The following is a 24,925-nucleotide window of genomic DNA, read 5'->3' as shown; positions in this document are numbered from 1 at the left end:
AAATGTGGCAGTGATATTTGCAGGGTGCGCTCAAAAGTAAATAGTCAATATCAAACTGAACAGATGTGTACTGCTTAAGTTGAGGTTATAGCAGTGTAACTCCATTGTCCTCCATGATGTCTGTCGTTGACTTATATCATCTAGGCTGGAAGCTTTGGCCTTGTTTGGTGATAAGAACTGTTCTGCCCAGGATGGGTAGATGAATAGAGGTTATGGAATTGTTATAGAAATCATGGGATGAGATATGCAGTGACTCTCTGTCTATATTCCCCTTTGTATCCCACTATGTTCTGTAGAAACAACACTGTGATGCAGAGGCCTATGGTGAATGCAAAGTTTGGAGGAAAACCCCTCCATGTGTGGAAGCAATGACTCACAGCAAAGCAAATGCTGGTTCCTTGGGCATGGCTTCTTCATGTTGGCTGAGGTGAAGCAGTAACATAGAAGTACATAGTCTCTTGCTGACATTTAATCCCCTAGAATCAAATCAGTTTCATGGAGATAAAATCTCAACAAGCTTTAGCTAACATATTTGATGACTTAGCTGTCATCCTGCTCAAAACAAGGACACTTTGCCAGCTGATACGGTTTAAACTTGAAGCCTTTTTCTTCAAAAGGCGAGGATATTGCCACTGGAAAGAGGTTCCTGTGAAGAACAATCGAAGTGTTTTGTGTACATAACAGACTTGTGCTGAGACAGTTAACTACCAATTAAAACCTAGTTTAATTTTTTGGGGGGCTCCAGCTTGGGAGTAAATAGATTGTGACACCATTTACTTTGCTTTATGACTCTTAACCAACTATGTTTTAATGTTTGTCTTCTGCTTGTGTTTTGTTTTTGGCAGGGTTTTTTGATGTATTTTTGTTTGTTTGTTGTTGTTCCTCCTGCTTTGGAATTCCTACAAGGTTCTTGTATTTATTGACTACTAATGACATTAGTATCTTTCCTTTGTTTCTCTCTCTTTCACTGACTATCTTTTTCTCCCTGCAGTGACTAAAGCACCATGAACGTTCTCATTCAGTGTCTGTGTTATCATGCAGCAGTGACTCAGCCAGCATGTCAAGATGATGGAAAACAAAGCTTGTAGTGTCTGCAGAAGCTTCAGTCAAACAAATAATAGCAGATTTCATCTGATCGAGACTCTAGTTCCATCTTTTGACTATCATATGGGTTTTGGCCAGAGTTAATTCTTTTTCGTAGTAACTTGTATGGTGCTATGTTTTGGATTTGTTATGAAAAAAGTGTTGATAACATGGGTATGTTTTAGTTATTGCTGAGCAGTGCTTGCACAGCATCAAGGCATGTTTTGTTTCTTGCACTGCTCTGCCAGGGAGTAGGCTGGGGATGCACAAGAAGTTGAGAGGGGACACAGTTGGTACAACTGACCCCAAATGACCAAAGGGATATGCCTTACCATACAACGTTGTGCGCAGCAATAGAAGTCGGGGGAAGAAGGAGGAACTTTGAGAGTGATGGCATTTGCCTTCCCAGGTGTTGTATATGATAGAGCCCTGTTTTTCTAGAAATGGCTGGACAACTGCCTGTGGGAAGTAGTGAGCGAGTTCCCGATTTTGCTTTGCTTGTGCACACAGCTTTTGATTTGCCTGTTAACTCATGGGCTGAGATAGACTTTACCCCTCTGATTCTTTCCCCCATCTTACTGGGGCAGAGTGAATGAGTGGCTGACTGGGCTGAGCTGCTGGCTGGAGTTAAACCACAACAACTATAGATCAGAGGCTGCCAGGACAAAATGAAAAGCAATGTGTGGTTTACAAAAGCATAGAAATGACAGCAGTCATTTCATGAGTCAGATGCTCAGTTTTCCTCTTTTTTTTTTTTTTTTTTCTTTTTTCTTCCTTCTTCCTTCCTTTTTTTTTTTCTTTTTTTTTTTTTTTTTTTTATTTTTATTTAATTCCTGACAAGGGAGTAGACAGAATTTATCTTCATGGGCCCATCTCTATAGTAATCCCTGTCAAGAAGAAGCTTTCAGATGGTTATATCCTATACTAATGCAAATATACCAGAAAAATGCAAAGTTCTATATGTGAGAATCCCCATAAGGTACACTTGCTGAAACATCAGTTGTACTCAAAACTGAGAAAAAAAAAACTTGTCACCTTCTTATCTCTTTAAGTGCAACAGAGAATATCATGAGAAGGTGATGAAGGTACCTAGAAGGGATCACTCAGCTAAACTGATTTGTTTTCTGCAGCAGAAGGGAGCTATGTAGTAGATATATTTCTTTAAAGATTTTGCTATTCCCCTATTTGCATCTTAGTTTTGCCCAGAAGTATCTGCAAGTTAAAAGCATCCAGTTGTGTTTGTGTGAGTATGCACCCATATACATATGTGTGCATATTTTAGAGAGTGCAAGATCTCTTGATTCTAAATCATCACTAGTAATCTAGCAGTTGTTTATATTTAAATGAATAATGTTGCTAACCAGAAGGTTCTGCCTTCTGCAGACCAGTCTGGGTTTTTTTTTCTTTTTTCCATTAGGAACTATCTGTAAGTGATTAACACTCTGTGAAATGAAGCTAGGAGAGCCAAGTGCATGAGGTGCAGGAAGAAAATCAAGGAACTAATGTACAGCACCTCTCCTCTGCAGGAACAGCAGATTGGAAGGGCCTTTGGGCTGCCCATTCCTCTAACATAAAATCAAGTAATTCTTTTAACAGATGGATCAAACTTTGGTTTGAATGCAGTTGAATCTCTTCCTTTTCCCCTCCTCTGCTGTTACTCCTGTTAGAAGCTGTTCTGAAATACCACTGTCTTGGGAGCATCCTCATTTCCAGCCTTGATTTACCCCTGGCCTACATATGTGAAGCTGAGGTTTGACAAAGGGGCATGTTCACTCAGGCTGTGCTGTGGAGAAGCTTTTTCTGTGCACATCAAAGGAAGGGCTAGTTATAACTAACAGAGGATTAATTGAGGCAAGATTAACAGAGGATGGGAGACAAGCCTGCCTGAAAAGCGATGCTGGAGAGGTGCATGCTGAAAGAGACATGTCATTCCCCTCATGAGTTCTTCTCAGCTGGTAAAAGGAAATTTTTATTAAAAAGCTCTTTTAAGAATTTGGTGAATATATTAAGCTAGCTACATTTCTGTCAGGGTTTTGTGTATCTGATTTAAGTGGAATCAGATATACCTCATTTGTACTCCAGCATGGTTGTACTACAAGAGGGAATGAGCTAGCAATGGTTGGTTTGGAGGCATGTTTGTGTGTATATGCAGAGTGAGCCGTGTCTCCAACAATACTCTCTGTGCCTTGCTCTGCAACCTCATGAAACACTTAACAGCACTCACTGCTCACTCAGTTGTTCAGATGGTTCCCTTTTGAGCTTGCCTGTCTATCTGAGTACAGGCAGAGCTAGCTCCACATCACAGGGCATGAACACTCCAGCTACACGTGACTGTTGCATCCCCTTCTTGGCTTTCGATTTAGGAGTCCAGGGAGCCACATGAAGCAGGGAAAGGAGCAGCACAGACTCACTCTGTCAGCCAGGCTGTGGTTTCTGGGAAGTAACATACTTGGGCTTTGAGTGGTTTGACTTGAGCTTTATCTTGCACACCAGGAATTAGACAGGACCAAACAGTAATACCCAGAAAGCCTGCTTGAGGGCAGCAATAGAGGAGTACCCCTGAACCAGCTGGCCATTTCGTGGGAGTAGCTGGTCAGGCAATGCTGGCTTGCCTCTTTGTTTCTCCTGAGGGACCTGTAAAATGGCAAAAATTTATAATCCTATTCTTTCTTTTTCTGGTATGTTATTTCTATGGTTGCCATGGAGATGTTAAGTGATGGTCCTTGAGAAAATCTTCTAAGATGTTATCAACTGTGGTTGAAATTTTTAGAGCTTCTGTTACGCAGTTATGGGAGAAGATCTGACTGTAATCTAACTTAGTAGTTAAAACATTAAACAGTTTTTGATTATGCAGCAAAGTATCCCAGGCTGTTTACTTGAGGAACAGTGTAAAAATCCATTGTGCCCCTTTCCCATTCTCCCATTTATTCCTAATTTTGAGATTTGCTTACTGATAATGAGAAAGTGAAATTTAGGTATTGGGAAGTTTGGTTGTAACTCTTCAAAAAGGAAAAAAAAATTACTACTCATAATGCTTTTTAGGGGTTGGATATGTTTGTATTTAACTTTATTGAGCATATAGAAAGTTAGTTTAGTGTATTTCACAATTCGTATTTTTCATCTCAGTTTGTTATCCATTATTGACACTAATCAATCACTGACAAATATAGATAAAACCTCATGACAATGATAAAGCATGGAGGTGAATAGAAAGCTCTCATTCCTGCGGTTGCTTTATCCTCTCAAATTCCAATACCTTTTCGTAACTTACCAGGCTCTCCTTCCAACCTTTACAGTTTGCCTCTTCTCTGCGAAAACATTTATCTTAAATTTGTGATGTAATGAAAGGTAAAACCTAATAAAGGCAAGGATGCTGTAATATTCATGAGACAGGAACTGCATTTACTGTGGTCTGGAAACCAGCCTGGCGATCTGTGTAAAACCTGTAAACTGTCTTGTCTTCATTCAAATTTATCCTGACTTAGCTACCAAGTCTTCTCTCTCCTGTTCCTAACAAAGATAGTGCCAAATGTTTTAATTCGCTCCTTCTTGTAGTTTTAACAATGCTCTTTTATGTCACAATAAAGATCAAATTATTTTCAATACACATTCCAATGCTGGTAATTGCCCTTTGATTTCAGCTGTCCTTCAGTACTTCACATGGCCCTGAACCCATATATGAGATATGAATTGAAATATGAAAATCATTGAAACAAGGGCCTTGTTTTCTTTACGCAGCTGTAAAACACTGAGTACATCCAGAGCTCTCTGAATAATAACACTGAATGATAAGCCTCTCCTAATTCCACATGGTGGATCTTTGAAAAATATGGTTTTTGTTAAGGACTCTGAATTCCCCTTGCTTCAGAGTTAGCTCAGGACTGGAAGTTTAGGAGGCCCCCTTTAATAAGATCCATTCAGACCTGTCAAAATCCTAATTAACAGAAACAATGTGTAGTTTTTGAAGCAGTATGTGTCATTATGTTTGTGGGGAACGAGTTTAGAGAACAAATAAATGCAGAAATAAAGAAAAATAGGAGGAATGGTTTAACTAGCCTTGATGAGTGAGCCGACAATATACATTTGAAGTGGTTTTTTTTCTGCTCATCAATTCATAGCATAGCAAGTTTCCATAAATAATGACCATGTACCTGTTAGTCAATGCAACTCAAATTAACCTTTATAAGTTTTCATTTCACAGTCCTGGCAACTGCAGTTTAATGTCCATTAGGAAGACAAACATGTAATATGGATAAATTGCATCTCTCTGTATAACAAAGTCTTTAATGCAGATCTTAGTCTGCAGGGGATAAATTTATTAGAATTAGTGCCAAAGATTTAGATTTCAGCCTGGCTTTCATTTGCCACAACCTTCTTGTTCTACTTTGACAATAAAAAGAGACCTTGTGTGTGAAAGGCCCTTTTAAAATAGTGCAAGAATGATATGAAAAGGTGCTAGGATAAATAAGCATTAGATCCTGCATGGGTGCTTGAAGTGGGACCATGTGGAACTATGCTATACTGCTGCTCATTTGTTTTGAATTGCAGTATGTTGCCACTTGGCAAATGGATACCTGCTAACCCATCCTTCTCATGCCTGGGTTTGTGCATGACCCTCGTGCTACTGGGCTAGGGGATGCCAGGTGAGTACTGAGGGTGCCTTGCTCAAGATGAATTTACCACTTCTTGAACTCATTCCCCTCAGTGGTCCCCTGTATGGGCCACTGTCACCACTGGCAAACTGTGCAGGGTCACCATTTTAAAACCGTTGCTCTTGCTTGCAAATTTTGATCTGTCTTGAGTTAAACATTGGCAGGTGGCTTATAAAGTACATGATGCTAAAAGGGTATAGTTTGGGAGGATTATTTCAAACCTGGAACGGTGCCTTGCCAGCCCCGCAAATGCAAAGGAGGCAGTGAGGGAACAGGGGGCCAGAGGAAGGCATTCCTCAAGCTGGCTTTGCCACCGAGGAAAACTGCAGATCCAGAACCTCAGTCTGTGGTCTGCATGCCTGGGGACTGGCCATAAAGGACTGCAAAGCCAGCAGGTGACTTTCATGGCTTGTTCCAAAACGTATTAAGGTGAAGGAAATAAAATTTCTGTGGTGTTTTTTACTTTCTGGAAAATTTAAGGACAGGATGATTCTGTGACAAGCCTCGTGCATTTGGAAGCACTGGAAGAATGCATCAACAGTTTGAAATCTGAGGTCTGACAAAATGGCCTGTACATTCAGACAGATGTTTTGGTGATGAGGGGACTTGCATTTTATGCCAGCAGTTTTGAATATTTAAAGTTTTTTTTTCCTGTAGAAGTCCTTAGTTGACTGAAGTAGCACCATAGCTTTAAAGTTATGTCTGCAACTGAATTCCCTCATGGAGGTTTGTCTCAAGACTTATGTGTGGGAAGCCCTGCAGTGCTGTGGATGATATCACAACTGGAAACTCTGTGTTCAGAGAATATCATGTTTATTACTTATAAAACTGGCTGTTCCACCAGTCCTCTAGCCTCTAACGGATGTTGAATGGCAGACATAGCACAAATAATGAAGCCTTTTATGTGACATGACAACAGAAGGGTTGCAGTGGCTTTCAGGAAAAAACAGCAACCATTTTGGTTTGATAGGGTGATCTATCTTCTGTCACAGGTCATCTTTCTTTCATGCATGGTTTTACTAGCCTGGGATATGGTATCCTATTTTTTAATTTCCTGCTTTGAGCATTGCTCTGTGTGATAGCTCTTGCTCATTAGAAATTGCCTGCTGATTTAAGATGCACTCGGATTTGCAAAGTTTGCAGTTTTATTTTCCTCTTTACTGCATTTTTGTGCCCTGTTTTCTTTAATATTGGCAGGTCTGAGCATGAACCTGTACAAGGCAGTTTTGCCATGCTGTAGCTGCATGGCGTTACTGTACTTTCATCTCATATCCCTGAACAGATCCCTGTGATATTTGACCTCCTTAGGGCATTGTACTCTGCTTTTAATCTTCAGGGGTCTACCCAGCCCTGAGTTTGGAAGTATGGTGATATCACATTATTAACAAGAGCTCATTAACACATGTCAATCTGAAGCAGGCAGTGCAGTATATATGCCAACAGCAGTGCTCAGGTGAAACATATGGTCATTACAATAAAATGACTTAAGCAGTGAGGGTAAGTTTGAGCCCAGACCACTGCTATGAATTTGCCTTGAATTTGCACAAACATGTGGACACAGGAGGTTGCTTATGTTACGCACAAGGGGGTGTCACCTCAACAGCTTTGCATGTGTTTGTCGGGGTCCTAAAGGTACCCACAGTGCTGCCCAGCCATGGGGCTCTCCTGCCCTGCCCATGGCCCAGGACCCTATTTCAGCCACGTAGGCCATCAGCCTGTGCTCTGGTGATGCCACAGCAGGACTGGTCTCCATCTGCCCACAGCCCTGGCCACTGCTGGGTCCTGCTGAGCTGGGCCCACTCCCTAGCCCATGTTCCAGCCAAACCTCAGCTGAAGGAAATGCTGATCTCTGTATTTCACTGGGAAGTACTGAGGCAGCGGTCACACATGTCTCGGCGTTTCCCAGAAATTAAGGCAAAGACCCAAGTTTTTTGTCCTATTTTCTGTTCCTGGCAATTTCTGGAACCTTTAGGAAGAGAACTGACTTTGGGATATGGTTCCTGTTCAGACACAGGGTGGTCATCATGTTAGAAGTCTTATGTGTTCAACAAGGATATCTGAGCCAAGTTCACAGGTACCTGACAAAGCAACCACCATGACACTGAAGCTGTTCTGGAGAGGACACTAGTGAGGCAGGACACTGGAAAACTCCCTGCTGGAGTCCCTGCCCATGCAGTGTTTAAATTCACCAAAGTGGCATCTGATTCACAGTCTCTGGAGGCAGGTACTCAGGTTATCACCAGTACCCATATGATTTTGCACATTTTTTTTTAGATGACAGATGGAACACACAGCCTCATCCTCTGCCCACCAGCTGCATGCAGATTTTACCTCCAGAGCTGTATGGACACCATCCTTTGGGCTGACTCAAGACCAACTGCATTTCCTCTTTAGTGTGCTGGTTACCTCCCAAGTCCTGCACAGTGTTTATGACCCCTGGCTGAAAGCTGAGAAAAAGGAGCTGTAAGGGGTAGCCCAGAGGTGCAGCTGTAAGGGTAGAATTGCCTGCTGAAATGAGAAGAGCTGCAGAGAGACTAGGGAGTAGTGTTGGATGTATTACAGTTACTGATGTGAAAGCAGTAAAATGATGGGGTAAATGAGGTGGCAGTTTCTGTTTTCTATTCCCTACTGTCTCCTTTTTCTTAAACTCTTCATGATGAGGCTGACAAGGCCACTTCTCCACCTCCTCACAAGGGAGCATCTTGTCATTTAAAAAGAACAAGTCTTTGGGAGCAAGAAAATAACTTAGATTTAACTGCAGTTTTATTAAAGCTGCTGTCTATGCAGAATGATGAGGGGAGTGCAATAATCCATCTGTGAAGTGGTCAAACTTTGTGTAAGGTCAATGCTCAGGATTTGATGCTGCAGCATCAAAGCTTCAGGAAGGAAAACCCATCCCCTCTGCTCCTGTGGGGCTTTGGGTGGGGACCATTCAAAGCATTTCCCCAGTCTGGAAGGAGGCTGCAAGGCTGCTTGTGTCCCTGTAACTGTTAGTGCCTGATCTCAGCAGAGGTGTCTGTGCTGAGGTGTGCTAAGACATCTTGTCACAAACTCCCGCTGCTCCCAGTGCGGTTGTTCCCTCAGACTGGAAAACACACAGTGTGTGAGAGCCCTGGAGGATATTGGGGTGTGGGGAGAGGCTGCAGGATGGGAAGGACCTCCAGTGGCCGGGTACCAGAAGGCATGGGTAAAACTCGAGTAATACTTCTTATTGAATGCTTTCTGTGCCCAGGCTGTGGCACTGGTGCTGTGATACTTAGCAAAGAGGGGGTGTGAGCAAAGGGAGCCCTCTGATCTCCTGCATTCCCCTCTCTGCATCTCCTGTTACCAGTCAGTCATGTCTTGTTGACATGTATCAGTCAGCCAAGCATTTCACCCAGAGCAATTTGGTGTCTGCTTCTCCTCCTGAGTGTAAGCCACTGCAGAAATGCATGAGCCATAGACAGTTGGATTCCATTTGTCTCTTAAATTAAAATATTTACATCCATTTGCAATAAGGCTGTTGTTTCTTCACGCTTTTGGGGATGCTCTTTCCTAGTCTGGGAATTATAGCCACAGCAATAATCCCCTCCCCTGAGAGCTCGCTGGACCCCATACTGCTTTGTATAAATGCTGAGGGGCAGCAGTCTCTGGGGTTGGTAGGCACTGACTGTTCAGAAGTGCCCATGGACCTTCCTGAAGAAGAGTCATGAAAGCTGAGGCAGTGAGCACTGGGATGGATGCTGCTTTATAGTAGCTGGGTTATGTTCCCATGACCTTGTTTATAAAAATTCACTGCCAGTATGTTTGTCTTCTCTACAAGGTAATGGAGCTCCTCACAGCACTACACCAGTGACCTTGGATGGGTCTTGAATACACTTACAATGTACAAACTGTTCCAACATTTGAAAGTAGACAGGGAGTTCTACCATGTAGGTGTTTTTTGAGCTTGATGAAAAGGTATCTTTAAATGGCTGCTTTCCAAAATAATGAATCCTGCTTGAATGTTTTCAATTTCTCAGCTTCACAGGAAGTTTGCAAAATTAGGCAGTCTGATTAGAAAAGAATTCGATGAGATAATGCGATGCATTAAAGAAACTGTCAGGAGACCTGTGTTCCTGGCTGCCCTGTCAAGTGGTGGATATGTTAACACGGAAGATAATTGTGTTCCAGTATGAAGAGCTAGATTGCCGTTGATTTTCCTTCTGGATTATGTAACAAAACAGGTCCTTTTTTTGTTTGGAGTTTTTTGAGAGGAACACCACCTGTGTGCAGTGTTCAGCGGAGACCTGCCTAGCTGGTTTGTCTGTGGTTTCTTTTTTTCATGAGATTTAAGAAGGTGTTCTACTGAAGGAGAGCAAAGCCACCTCCTGCACCGGGATGTCCTTTCCATTCCCAGTTGTTTACTGCTTAAGCCCTAGTCAACCATGCAGAGGTATTTTTTTTGTGAGTTTAGTCAGCGCAGCATGAGCTCAGTGACTGAAAAGTACAATGATTTAGTTTTGATTGGGTTACAATGTGCTATCAGAAAACCACCATTATATTGTTCTTCTTAAACTAATTTTGTATTTCTTTGTTTTGTGATCTTGCAGACTCAGCTCTTTGGAGTTTTACTTGCTGCTGCATCAAATTTTCTGATTAGTGTATCTTTGAATATACAGGTATGAAATTTTCTCTTTATTCAGTTGTTTGTATTTAGCAAGTAACTTATGTTACAAATTGTTTTTATGGTGAAGTTCAAAATACAAATTTTGTTGCATTTTAGAAACATTCCTTCTCTGTAACTGTAGTTTAACAGTGCCCTGCTGTAGCTGGCAGTGTGATAGATCTCAACCTGTTCTGTGCTGTGATTCCTATATGGGAATAGGGTAAAAATTAATAAGTACTCCTCCTCCTTGTAATACGCTATAAAGAAATACCAGCTTTGACCTTCCTGTGGTCTCAATGGACACCACATGAACCTGAGTGTCCAAACCTAAAATGGATATGACCACAAAGTCTTAGGCACTGCTTAATGAAGTGATTAACATAATTAAATGCATAAAGACATAAAGATTTTTTTCAATATTGGGCCCCAAAACAACTTAGACCACTCTAGTTTTCCTTCTGCAGTTAAGATGAAATTATTTGAATAAATACTATTTTAAATTATAAAATCAGTGGAGGTACTCACTTTACAACTATGGCAGAAGGTTTTACAATAAGACTTACAAAATCCTTTCTGTATTAATAATTAGAATACATACTCAGTAGAAAGTCAAATAATTCAGTATAATCTGTTTCTTGTAGACTTCATGGTATTTTTAGGTCTTCTAACAAAAGTTTTTAAAGCACAGAAGACATTGTTATGTAAGTTGTCCAGAAAAAGTAATTTTGCTAGCTTGTATTTTGAGTTGTATGTGTCCCATATAAAGCTACTTCTTTCTTTTTCTGTAAAGGATGAAACAGAAAGCTGCAGAATATGAAATCTTTTATTAATAATAACCCATTTTATTAATGCTGGAAGATTCTTCAACAATTCCCTTCTATTTTAAGCATCTCTAGTTGGAGAATCCCATTGAAAGAAATCAGCCAGAGAAGGCAGGCAGATTGAGATGACTGCTGCCTCTCCAATATGAGTTCCACCCTGCTGACAGTGACACTACTAGGACAGTCTCTGTTTCAATAGCAAAACTCTTTTTGGTCAAGTGAAAATTCAGTGTAGCCCATAATAATGAGGTTGTTCAGAATTCATATCTTTTGTCTGTTGCAGACACTGAGTGCCAAAGTGGATGCTTTCCCAGAGGCATGCAGGCAGACTTCTATTGACTTGTAATCACTAACAGCATTTACTGGATTTGAACTATCTTTCAGCTTTCTAAATGCTGTTTAGGAAAACCCAATAGCTCTGCATTGCCATTTGACAGTTTAAACTGATTGATTTATTTATTTTTAAATCCTTTAAAATAGATCTTTTTTCCACTTAGTAACAATATCTTATAAATACGAACAATGATTTTCCTTAAATCTGAACATTCATTTCACACTCATGTTAAATGGACAAGCCATTTTATTGTTCCCTCTTGCCTTTCCCACCATGCAGTCAGTTATCCTCCCTCTGTTCCCGCTAGCTAGCTATCAGCTGAAGAACAGCCCACCACTGGCAGTGTTTTTCAGCTGGATTATAAACAGCCTCCACCTAAATAACATCCACACGTATTAGTATGCAAAGCAGGCAGGCATCTGGAGAAAGCAGGCTGTAGGGGAGCACTGAGCTCACCCTCCTGTGTTGCCTGCTCATCTTTTCAAGCACACTGTGCCCTCAAGAGTTATTCCTACAAGAATCCTGGGGAGAAACCAGAGCCCAGGATTCAGTTAAGAACTTGTCCTATTTGGTTTTCAGCAGAAACTTGGATTCTTGATTTGAATATTATTTGATATTCATTTCAATCAGATCTTTATTGGGCTTTTTTTGTTCCATTTGGTTGTTTATAAAAATGGAACATGCAAAATCCTGGATGTTACTGTGAATTGCTAGTCTATGCCTCAAGGAAGTTTGATTTTCTTATGTGCCTTTTCTTCTTGAAGGGCTAAACTTCTTAGGATTTCATGTTCCACAGCATGAAGCTGCAGTAATGTGCAGTGTCCTCTCAACAAGAGGAATGACTGAGGCTCTGGTGTATCACGGATGTTACTATTTGGCCCATACTCTGTAGAGCAGCGTAGAATCAGAGTATGAGGAAAATTTTAACTTCCTGGGGGCTCTGCAAGGACACTTCCAAAGTCAAATATCAAGTGTTGGAGAACAAGAATTACTTTACCATCATTTATACTACAATAACCATAATTTGGTTTCCAACATTTTTGACCCAGGTGCAGAGAGGCTGGTGAGAAATCTGAGAAAGGAAACACTATTCTGCAGAACTAATGTGGTAAACATTGCATCCTTTCCAATCATGACACCTTCCTGAAGGACACCAGTGTGATCAAAGTCAAATCATCCTGTTACATGTAGGTTCTTGTTGTACAGCCAGAGAGAAAACAATTACAACATCTGACGATGACGCCTTCTCCATGTAACAAGAAGCATTGACAAAGTATTACCTGAGTATATATAATGCCTGTTGATACAGCTATAGCTGGTTTTTCTTCTGAAAATGATGCTTTACCCAAGATCTCTTTGTAAGGTCAAACAGGAGACTGTAGCCAAATCCTAAAATCTATCTAATTAATTTAGAGTCCTCCCTATAACAGATGTGATATAACAGTGCTGCCTTTTTTATTTTGAAATTGTATTTCTGGTGAGCCTGTGTAACATGGAGCAGGAACACCGTGTTACCTAGTTCCCTTCTCCCTCCCAGTTTGTTGCCACAGTTCTAATTCTGCCCCATCTGCTCCTGCCTTTAAGTGTTTCCAGCTCACAAGCACAACTGCCAATCTTTGCTTTGAGAGAAGAGCAGAGGTGTGCAGTGATAGCTTGGAAGCACTACCTAGTCAGTATTGACTTAATAATTTTCAGGTTTATTCAGAAGTCTATCTTTTCAGCCGTTTCCACCACGGCTGAGAAAGCACACATCTGAAGCAGCTCTAAGTTAATGAAGAGCTCTGCAACAACAAGCTGAAAGTCGTGTTTTGAAAGAAAACCTTGACGCACCTGGAATTTGAATTTGACAGCCCCCTTAATTATTCTGCTTTTGTCAGACTTAAGAACACAATGGAAGTCTTTCTTTTCATGCCTGTTCCTAATAATTAATTTTCTAGAAATGCACTCATCTCCGACTGGCTTGCCAAACAGAGCCAAAGCCCTACTACATGAGCAAGCGATGGTGGTGTGGGATCATCCTCCTGGGGCTTGGAGAGGTGGGCAATTTCACAGCCTACGGATTTGCTCCCATTGCCCTTGTCGCTCCGCTGGGATGTGTATCTGTCATAGGTGAGATGGTTTGCCATTCCTTGCTTGGGTACATTAACTGAACACTTGTTTGTAACGAGAGGAACAATACCACAGGAGCTGCAGCAGGAACAGAGGGGGAAAATGTTAATGTTGTGGTTTGAAAAGAAATTATTCATATAATCACATGATCTGACAGTTAACACAAACCCTCTGCTTAACTCAGAGATCATTTTAATATCTTTCTTTTTCTGTAGTTTTGCCTTCTGTGTCACTCTGTGCTCTCTAGCTCTTGCCAGTTGGTCACCCACTGCTGTACCAGCCTTGCTGGTTCTGCAATCCCCCGAAGTGGCGGGCTGGCGTCCTGCTGACTGCACAAAGTTATGGTCTGATCCTGAGTACCTGCAGTGTATTTCCTATGTTACCATCACACCAAGCATTTCTCCTGCCTGTCCCCTGCCCATCGTCATGATTCACACTGACATGGGCAAGCTTGCTTGACTCTCTGCAGCGTGTGAGAAAAAAGGCCTCAAAACTTCCTGAAATGCTTAGTTTATTTATGGACATTATCAAAATTATTAATTTGTTCCTTCTTGTGTAGATTAATTGGGCTTTAGCAGAAGTTCTGTCTTTAGGTCTCATTTGTTAGGATCTTACTCTTCATGTGACTTTTTGTAATTAAGGTATTGACAAGTATGAGTTAAAGATGTTTCTTTTAAAAGAAATATACATTTTAAAATATGTTATCATGTTGTATCATGTTGTGCTAATACAAAGCAGGGTGGACAGGGCAATATTGTACAAAGGCTGTGAAAACAGGAATACAGGGTGCGGCTATATCCCTTAATCAAGTTATTTCACAGCTGAAACACCCAGGGCTGAGCTAATACAACAGCTCTGCATATGCTGGAGCTCATTTCCTTGCTATTCGTAAATGATAACATTTCATGGTCTGTTTCTAGCTACCAGTTTCATGCTTGGAAGTGACATTACAGTGAGTGATTCTGTATGGGAAGGTAGAAAAGATGAATTATCTTCCTGGTGACTGTCCAGCTGTAGTGGAAGGAGGCAGCCAAGTATATGTGGGTGCAATTTAGCAGAGATAGTGGGGGAAGGAAACTACAGGCAATTTACTGTAACTTTTAATGTGAAACTGTTGCAGAATTTTGGAGAATGACATATAAAGCCATGGTAGTTCACCGCTGTAGGAAAGATTTCTCAAAGAAAGGAATGTGATATTACCTGAGGTGAAAATATAAATTCATATGACATATCTCAGTGATTTTGGTGGCAGTAGTTGTGTGGTAGTAGTTGTATCTTTAACAGTTGTAGACTTTTCCAGGTGTATCTGAACATAAAGGGACATTAACCAATTTAATGTGTTGCCCAAACTGAATAAAATGCAAATATATAAAACTAGAAAGAAGTAAAAAGCAGCGGGAAAGGAAAAAAATGCCATTGTTTATTAAACTGCTACAAAGTAGAGGTCACATTTAGGGTTTATTTTTATCTGGGCAGATGCCGCCTTCTTTACCTTTGCAATATGTGAAAAATGTTGCATCTGTTTCCTCCATTCTCCATTTCCTCTTACAACAAATACCAAGAAACCATTTTCTGAACTGTTATAGCTTGTTATATCTTTTTTCTTTATTTTTTTTTTTTTAACTGACCCAAAATGCTTATCCTGGAAGACCCCAAAAAGCACTTTAATATATATATTCCGTTCCCATATATCAGCTGACAGTATCCATTTCATAGCCCAAACAATAGAGATATCTGAAATTGTATTTAGTCTAGCAAACATTCCCTTAAGGAAGAGAAGTAAAAATGATGTAGACAGCCAACTACAGCAATAACTTCCCAGTAACACTTCCTACCACTAGATACTTTGCTCTTTTCTGAAATGAAAGCTGAAGAGAAACAGAACATTCTTTTAATTTTGGAAGAGTTCATCATTTAGGGCAATGACAAACTGACCAAGACACATGTGCATCACCCACTAACAACTGGGCAAAGGATAATTTGGCCATCAGGTCTTCCAACTTAAAAGATCAAGAAATACTTTTCTCGTTAAACTGTAACTTCTTTTAGGTGGTGGAGAGTGGACTTTGCACGATCTAGTGGACAGTTGTCTTGTGGTATTGTCAAACGTATGTCTTTCGTAAGTTATTTTTTTAAATGAAGAAATCAAGCACCTGATGATAAACTCCAAGTGTGTGTCTGAACCCTGAGTCCACCCTTTTGATAAACCTGTTTTTTCAGATTTGGTGTCAACACACCCGTCATGGTAACAGCGGACTCTCACTGACACTGGGTACTCAGTACCTCTGCTGTACTGAGGGACACGTGCTTTTCAGTATGATTGATCATCTAGGGGGTTCTTTGCAGATCTCTGTCACTCTTGATCTGCGTGACAATTTTCCTTTGCTTGGAAACTTGGGTTTTGGTGGAGGATAAGGCAGACTGGAGTCTGCCGAGAATGGATTTGGACTATACCCATCATATATCTCCAGCCCTCTGAGACGGGAAGCATCGTGGGGCTTAAAATAGATGGAGCCACCATCTATTATGCTCTGCTACCACATTTGACTGCATCCAATTGAATTTTGCACTTAACCCGGTGTCAATTAAATAGTGAAAAGTTTGTGCCTCATTCTATTGAGCTGTGTGTGCTAATGGCTGGTTTTAGAAAGAATCCAGCACCGCAGACCATGAATTGGCATGACACCAGTAGATTTTAATTTGGGTTTTTTAGAATTAAACTACAAAGACTATATTTTTCTTCTTACACAGTGGAAGTATTTCTGTGTGTGGTTGCAATGATGCAAGCTCTACATCTGTTCAGGGTTTTAAATAGTTTGAGAAGACAGCAGTTGTTTTCTTCAAGAAGAGAAATTGTTAAATTTTTAATTTAAAAGCGGAGGAGTAATACATGTTTGATGTGATCATTAAAAAGCTTTTTATACTTAAAAATTAAAAATCATATTTTACATGTAGCTCGGGTAATTTTAGGCTGCTGTGGTTTTTAGCTCATTGTCTTGGGTTGCCTACAGAAATAATGGGGGTGGGGGTGGGGGTGTGAGAGGCCGGTGGTATCAGAGATCATTTCTTCTGCAGTTTTCATCATTCTGTAGAGAGCTGTTTCACACTTCACTTGTTTATACTTACATTGTTGAGATCCCTTTGCATTTTTATATGCTCCTTCTAAGCAGCTGTAGGGCAAGAAATTGCTTTAGGACTGAAAACTGATATCCCTGATGGAGCTTTAGGAAGAAGTTTCTCAGATATTCTCACAGAAATGGATTTCTCCCACTCACTGTAATGTAACATCTTTGTGGCCCAAGAATCTGGGATTTTGATAACTCTGTTACTATTGAGAAGTGGGTTCGCCAGACTATTATTTAACGTACTTTGTTTGTACTTGTCTAGAAAATGTAACAAAAGGATTTTCAGGGTTCTTCCTTCTCTCTGTGGTGTGTTCTATTATCCAGTTTCCAGAGTTAAGCTCACCTTAGTGTTTTCTCTTTTGAGCAATTCCTCTGATATTTGGCTTGCTTTGTTTTATAAGAATATTGGCATTAATGATGGGGAAAAATGTTTCATGTTTTGTCCACCACTTGTGCAGTACTAATATTTAACCATGTTAGAAATGCTAGTGCAGGATAGCTATCAAGAGTTGTGCACCAACAGATTAAATTCTGTAATATCTTCCTCTGTATTCAGTGTACCATTAGTATCTACCGTATAAACTAGCAGCGCTGAATTTGTTCCCAGATGTCTCAGGCAGAGCTAGCTCTCTGTTTGACTCTGGCTATGCATACAGGTATTCTTTAAATTTCTCCAAATTTGTGTTAATCCTCCCTTACACAAAGCTCTGGCCCTGAAGGAGACACAGGTCCTACCAGGTCTAAATGCATCCATCCTCGCATACCCACATCCTCTCCCTTGTCTACCCCAAAAATGACCCACAGGAGGTCATCAGACTGGTTTTCCTGCACCTCCTTCTGCCCTCCCGTTGGACAAGACAGGGTATCTGAGGTGTAGGCATGATAAGACAGAGGTTTTAAGCTAATAGGTTCAGGACAGGGAGATTCTCAGGCGTGAATTGTCTTTGTGCAGACTCCACCATGGAGATGGTGATACAGGCACTCAAAACCAGCTGTGGTTTATCCGCCAGTGCCCACAGAGTGTACATGGACTCGCCTGTCCTTGTGCTTTGTGCATGGGCATTAGGAGCTACCTGTGTTTCCCGTCCTTCTGTGCATGAGAGAGGGATACTTTATTCTGACTCAGAGCTGTGAACAAAGCTCTTTTCTCCCAGACAGCTCATTTCCTTCTGAATGTGCTTAATAAAAATGCTTGGGTGCTATTCTTTGATAATTTTTTCACACTATCCTTCAGCTAAACCACATTCCTCTCATGACCGGCATTCAGCCTTTTTTTCTTGTCCCCCTTGTACTGTGGAGCCTCTGGATTCCCTGTGGAAATAAGGCTACATGCCCAGGAAGAGCTGCTCCCCATTCTCTGCCCCCTTAACATCCTGCTCATTTGAGCTGCAGTGATCAAATGTACCACCTGCTTCATCATCTTTCCAGATCTTGTTGACTGTGTGACAGAGTACAATATCTTGTGTTAGCGATGGATTAAAACATCTCCAAGTGCTTCTGTACTGGGGTGGTCCTGAATCTCTTCAGGAGAGTCCATCTGTATAAAGCATACTTTAAGGTCACATCTTAAAATGTGACTGGTGCAACTTCATCCTTACAGCTTCAGCACTGCTCAACAGATTTAGGGCAGAATCAACTGCGTGAACTTAAACTGCATCCTTAGATGGAGGTAGACCCTTAAGTTGCATAAAATGGTGTAAATGCTTGGTCTCAAAGGGAAATATTTTTCTTGTTGCACAGACTGGGAGAGGTGTAAACATTAGTCTTTGAACCATAGCTAGTACTCCTCATTTGGTATTTCATCCAGTGAAATGGGTATGAAAGTATTCTGCAAAATGGGTGGGTTTAAATGCCTGTAACCTGACTGAATCAGTTAAGCTTAACAGAATGAACATCTGAGGCAAATATTAGATTTTGTGGGTTTATTTGAAAACTATTGGACAAGACAGAAGCAGTGCAAGCAATTCGTGCATTTATGAGTACTAATCTATTTAAAATAGTACATAAGCTTATCTAAGAATTGAAAATGTGTAAAGGAAGAATATACTAGTATTTGAAGCTATGAACAGTTATGAGATGAATTATTTACTGGAAGTCCTGACAATAAAAATAGAGGTTAAAAAGTTAGATTTACAAATAGTCTCAGTACCAGGAAATCAAATTACTAATGAAATACTTATTTGTGAAATACTTTTGGGTAGGAAAAATAAGTGATGGTCAATCATTCATTCGACTTTTTTAAGGCTGGATTGAGCAAAATAGAAAAAACACACTCTAAGGATCAGTATGGGGTTTTTTTATTTTTATCTTTAACTTCTCCTTTTGTGTATTATCCCTTTCTTAAGGAAACACACAAAACCCAATCCTGACTGCAGCTTTCATGTCTAGGAGGCAGAGGAGTTGTTTTGTGAGCTTGGTTCTCACCATTCAGTGTCTGCTAGTGGCAGAACCCACATATCACACTACTCTTTATTTCTATTGGTGCTGGAGAAAAACTACATACGCAGATAATCGTAAACCAACACCCCTGAGAGAATGAGCAGCTGACTAAGCTATGTGTAGCACCATTGCAGTCTTCCCTTAAGGCACTTTACTGCATATAATAAAGAAAATGGGCATTTTCTACCATTTTTCAATTTAAATTGAAATTCACATGCTGCAGAGAATATATATTCATTCACTATATAGTGAATATATATTCATTCAGTAATGAATACAAAACAACCTGGTTTATGTTGATGCATGAGAAGACGTTGTTTCAACACAACAGTGAAGTTCCTGAACAAACTCTTTTTTTCTTTTTTTTCCCTATTTTGTACCCAGTAGTTTTATTTATCATGATTTTGATGTACTACCAAGTCATAATATTTTTCATTTGAAATACTAATTCTGTATTTCCAGATTGAAGAGTTCCATAAGCCTTCAGAATGGCTCTGTCATATAGATACAGATATTTCACACGACCTATATACTTTTCAATTTGTGGATATTAATATAAGCATGACACAACCAAGGCATGAAACGAACTCAAGGATTTCATTAGGATGTGTTGATTCTGTAACGTTTAATCCTTAACAGATCATCTCCCAGATTTTCTGCCATTCTCTTGCCACTAGCAGGCTATCTGCCACCACTCTCAGTGGGAGAAGGAGTAGTTGTGGCTGGTTTTGAAAGTTTTACCTTAACAATTAGTTAAAAAGCTAAAAAAGTTCTGATTCACTCAAAAGTACACAAGTCTTCTCAGATGACCAGAGATGCAGTCTCTGTTTCAATTACTTAGAGGCTGACAATTTGGGCTTAGTGTTGTGCATGTGTTGTGTTGCTAAAACTAGCGGTTCAAAACCAGTGAGGCTTCAGAACAATGATAAGTTGCTTTTTTTGCTGCCAAGCTGTTGCCAGCTTACACTTTGACATGTTTTCTTGTTTGTATTTCTGTATTGTATTCTACTGCTGACCAATTAAAAAAAAAAGTAGAGCCTATTCCTCACTCTGACACTGATCTCAATCTCTGTAATTGCCTATAGCTTAAAAAAACCCAGGCAAACAAATGAACAGTTACAAAGACTCATTAATACATTTCAGCATGGCAATTGCCCAAATTCCTCAGTTTATTCATCTATAGAGTTGAACATCATGTTCCCACATCAGTATAGTGGTGGAGGAGGAGGAGGAGGAGGCACACAGTTTCTGTGACAGAGGGAGAACAAGATGACCATGGTGTTGGAAAGGGAAAATTCAGTCTGGGTGGTAGGAATTTAGACTCTTCAGTCTAACTCTCAATTAGGCTGCAGTGATGGTGGGAAATCGTTATGAAGGGGAAGCAGCCTAGGAGGAAAGTGCAAGGTTGTAATACCAGTAGTAGTAAGGAGGAGAAGTGAGGAGATGGGTGGAACCTCACCTGTGGTCTGAGGGATGGTGGAAAAGGAGTGGAGAGTCTGGTGAGCTGAGCACAGGGGTTTCAGCAGGGCTATGTTTAGAGGCTGAATTTGGGGTGTAATAAAGGCTTCAACTCATACACCTGGTAGGCTTAGCTGTGGCCTCTGGATGTCCGCTTACTCTTCTGTCAAGGGTTCACAGCATTCTAGGATAAGTCAAGTTGGAAAGGATGTTAGGAAAACTCTAGTCCCACCTCCTGCTCCCAACGGAGTCAAGTTGGAAGCCACCAGGCAGAGAGGAGATGGTGGGAGGAATGTGTTGGCCATCAAGCATATTGTCTTAAACTGCCTTTTCTGGAGGAGTTAATGTCTTAAGCTGCTAAATGCACCTGAGACTGTAAAGCAGAGACCAAAGGAGTTAAGGAAGAGGGGCAGAACAGCTGTGGGGCTGTGCATTTCTCACTGGGCACCTGGGGTACATTTTGATGCCTGCCATTTCTCTTGCTGGCCAGGGAAAGCTGCAAAGCCAGCGGAAGGCAAAATAAGCAAATGCCAGCCTGTGCTCCTGGGGCTTACAGGCTCCCTTCATACCCCTCTTCCTCTGGCCCATCGTTTCTAGTGAGGCACTGCATCAAGATGATCTGCCCTTGGTTTCTTTGATTTAACCTGGCTCAAATCCACTCCACAAATTGAAGAACATAAAAGACAATCTATAAGTCAAACTTATGGAGGTCAAACCCCAGAAAATTAACAAAAATAAAAGTATCATGTTAGCCAGTGTGTAATAACAAGTTGCTTTCTTGGCTGTGCTACCATAACTTGCTTAAAATAGAGGTAATAACCAGAGTTTGCCAGGCTTCTGATCAGTCATGTATGTCCTCTAACATCTCATTAGGTCTGTGTAACTGTTCTCTGCTTCTTTGCTTAGATTATCCCATTTGCTTTTCTTCTTCACTTGAATGCATATGAAGTGTTGGTGGCTTATCCACAAAGACAGTTGTCTTCTGTGTTCAGAGTCTCTCCTGGTGTTGCATCTCCCCTCCTACTTCATTTTTTTCTCCAATCCCAGATGGCCTAATATATGTTCTTAAAACCTCTCGTATTTTTAGAACCCTTTACATATTGCACATCATAAAAAACATCAATTATACATACATCCTGTTAAGTTCATGATCTCTTGTGCATTACCATCTCTAGAGAAAAAGCTTGCTGCATTTGAATGCATTATTAAAGTGGATGACAAGCTGAGTGACAAGTTTCAATATCTGGCTGTGTTCCAATGCCTCTGTGTGCCCACTTCCAGCCTCAGAGATTGCGATTCCTCCCCCCAAGTTACCATTTATCATCTCCCAAGAAGCAGGCAGCAGAATTTGGGGCAGAGTTCACCTCCCCCCAAATTGGATGCCAAGAATGGAATTGAATCCTAGACTGCATTTACTAAATCTCTGCTGAGTGCAGAGAGCCTAGACAATGCAGTACTCAAAAATCCCCAAAAAAAGGATAAATCTCTGAGGCATCAGTGCACTAAACAACAGATGTTTGCTGTAACAGCCTAGGTGGATGGGCTGAGGTGGGCTTGGGAGAGCTATGACAGCAAGAAGAACCATAATTAATCCATGCACTATCCTGGGTTGATGCTGCTGCTTTTCTGGTTTTTGTCCTCTCTCTTTTCTAAACCTAGGTAGCTCTGCTAATACCAGTGTTGCCTGGATACCACTGTCTTTTGTCCAGAAAAGTTGTCACTGAAACATCAAATAAAGAAAACTGTATTAGGCAGCTTACTTTCAGTAAGATGTTTTCAGTTGAAAATTCTTTTATTGCACTTAATTGTTTGCATAGATCTCCATTGCTCTTGATGCAGTTTAAATTTATGACTTCTGCTATATCTGATTTTCTTCTGACTGGATAACAAAGACATGATGCTGAATTCTAGTTTTCTGTTTACCTCTTGGTATGAACCCCTCTAGATTTATCTGAAGTATATCTACTAGCTAAGCACAAATTCAATTTTCCATCTGAACAATAGAGGTAATGAAGCAAAGAATTGTTATTTCAAGAATAAACCAAGAATTTCATGCCGTAGACAGGAACAAAGCTCTTATAACAGCATCCCATGATTTAGGTTCAATGTGTCCCTTCACCGTCCCTCCTGGCCAGAGTCTGTCTTCGAGATTTCTAAATGAATCTAACATTACCGATGCACCTCTCCCAGAGGCCTTTCTTCATCTCTCTTTTATACGGGAGCTATTCAGCCTCTTTTGCTTCTCCTCAGAGGTAGATACTCTAATGTTGTATGCTGGAATAAAGCCATCTCTCCCAGGTGGCCAACAGTCTCATCCATCTTAAGTCCAAATGCCTTTTTCCCTCTCTAGCACATGTCCACACTGAGCTGCTTACCAGAAATCCTGGCCTGACCACTACTGCTGCTCACCCACCTGCTTTCTGCTTATCTCAAAGAGGCTGGGCTAGGAGCTGGCAAAGGGGAGCTGAACAAGAGAAAGAGTGGCTCAGGGAACGGGAGGTCATCGCCAGGGCTCACTTCCATTTTTCTTCTTTGTCATTACAAGTTGCTCTAGACCATGGGCAGTGCTTCTGTATAGTATGCATGTTGGTTCTTCCACCTGCTTGTTTGCAGGCACAACGATCACTCTCTTGGTTCATGGTTCGTAACATTAGTTCAGTATGGTTTTGCAGTGGCTTTCTTCCTCTTGATTGTACTGCTGCTTCTTTACTTAAAAGCTTTTAATACCCTGAAGTCTAAAGAAGCAGAATTCTGTATCTCTATGAGGCAATTTGTCCTGAGCAAGCCCGTATACTGAGCTGGTAGCAAAATGGGGAGTGAAACAGTAAGGCTGATCGATGCCCAGCTTTCCTTCCACATATGACTGAATCAGAGCAGTTTAAGTAGTGTCTGCGTGGGAGATGGGAAGGGTATTTCATCTCTTCAACCATGTAAAAGCCTGCTGGATACGTTTAAAATCTTACAAAAACTGAGGATTCATTGGTTGTCAGAATGGACTCCTGGTTAGCTGTATCCTGGTATGGTGCAGTCACAACAGCCGTGATATATATATAAACTTGGCCTAGGGCAGCTTTTTACTATAGCACTTGATATTCTAACAAATATAAAAACTGTCTTTATACTTCTGTTCCAGGTAGTGCATTTATTTCTGTCTTATTCCTAAAGAAGACCATGAGGACTGCTGATATATTGGGTAAGTAAGCATTTGCTATTATGGACATGTGTGTCACCATATGCTTAGCAAGCTGTAACTCTCACGCAGCCCCCCACCTTCACACTCCCACTTTCCCAAGCAAGTGTTTTGAGGCAGATACTTTCAAAATTGGGAAGAAGTGACAAAAAGAGAGAGAATCTTCAATGCATGTGGAAAAGACTGCATTCCCAAGTCCTCTGGTCTTAAACTCATAACTCATTCCTTATGTGTCCTTATTGCTCAAATTTATTTTCATTGTCTGTTTTTGCCTCTGAAGTTGTATTTAGTATTATTTTTATGAGTTCAACACAATTTTAATAAAAACAATGAAGCTATTTACTTGTTCATTGAAATACAAGTTCTTTTTTTCTTACTGCATAGACACTGCACAAACATTCAAGCTCAATTAAAAGTGACAACTTCCCTTTTGGTATTAATTTTATCTCTTCAAAGAACAAATAATCAAGTTGTCAAATGTTTTGTTGGGAAACATAGTCTTCGCTGTAAAAGCATGTCAAATTTGCCTGTGTACAAGATTTTTTTGCATAACAACTGCCCAGTTTGAAGACAGTAATAGTTAGAGACAAGCATATTTCAGGGTTTGTTCTTTACACAAAGCCATCTCAGCTGGGACAGTGCACCTGATGTTGCTACAGGGCACCTGATACGTCTGTGGGTTTCCTAGCATCTAGGCTTGATTGTTTGTACTATAACAAGGACATCCCAGCTGTTCTTATGTTTTGGAGAGATCTGTTCAGTATTGTTCCAGGAATACTATACAATTTTTATTTAGGTTTGCGATCCAAGTTTGCCAGCTCAGCTGCTACATTCAAAATCCCTTCCTCTCTTGACTGATCATGTTTCTCTTATGGCCTTACACATTGTGTGTTGCTTTAACTAGTGTTCAGCACTGATTTATTTTATTTCTCTGTGTTTGACTTTGCAAGAAGGATTTAACATTGTTACTACATTCCATAGGAATGAGCTGTATGATGGGAAATATGGTGATGTTTTTGCAAGCACATAAATATAGAACAGTTCTGCTTTTCCAAAGGAACTGTGTGCAATAGCAGTGCCAACAAAG

General features: G+C 40.6%; 1 protein-coding gene across 1 annotated transcript in view; it reads left to right on the top strand.

The window, feature by feature from the left end:
- NIPAL2 (NIPA-like domain containing 2) overlaps positions 1 to 24,925 on the top strand; it is a 48,429-nt gene that overhangs the window by 6,652 nt on the left and 16,852 nt on the right. The window contains exons 2-4 of the mRNA XM_010020292.1: positions 10,307 to 10,375; positions 13,455 to 13,626; positions 23,782 to 23,841. Coding sequence (XP_010018594.1) covers positions 10,307 to 10,375; positions 13,455 to 13,626; positions 23,782 to 23,841 — 301 coding nt within the window. The remainder of the gene's footprint in view (positions 1 to 10,306; positions 10,376 to 13,454; positions 13,627 to 23,781; positions 23,842 to 24,925) is intronic.

The sequence above is a fragment of the Nestor notabilis genome, unplaced genomic scaffold (assembly GCF_000696875.1).
Source record: "Nestor notabilis isolate BGI_N333 unplaced genomic scaffold, ASM69687v1 scaffold1288, whole genome shotgun sequence".
In the NCBI taxonomy this organism is placed as follows: domain Eukaryota; kingdom Metazoa; phylum Chordata; class Aves; order Psittaciformes; family Psittacidae; genus Nestor; species Nestor notabilis.
Note: the sequence above shows the minus strand (reverse complement) of the source record. Positions and strands in the feature narration are given on the sequence as shown.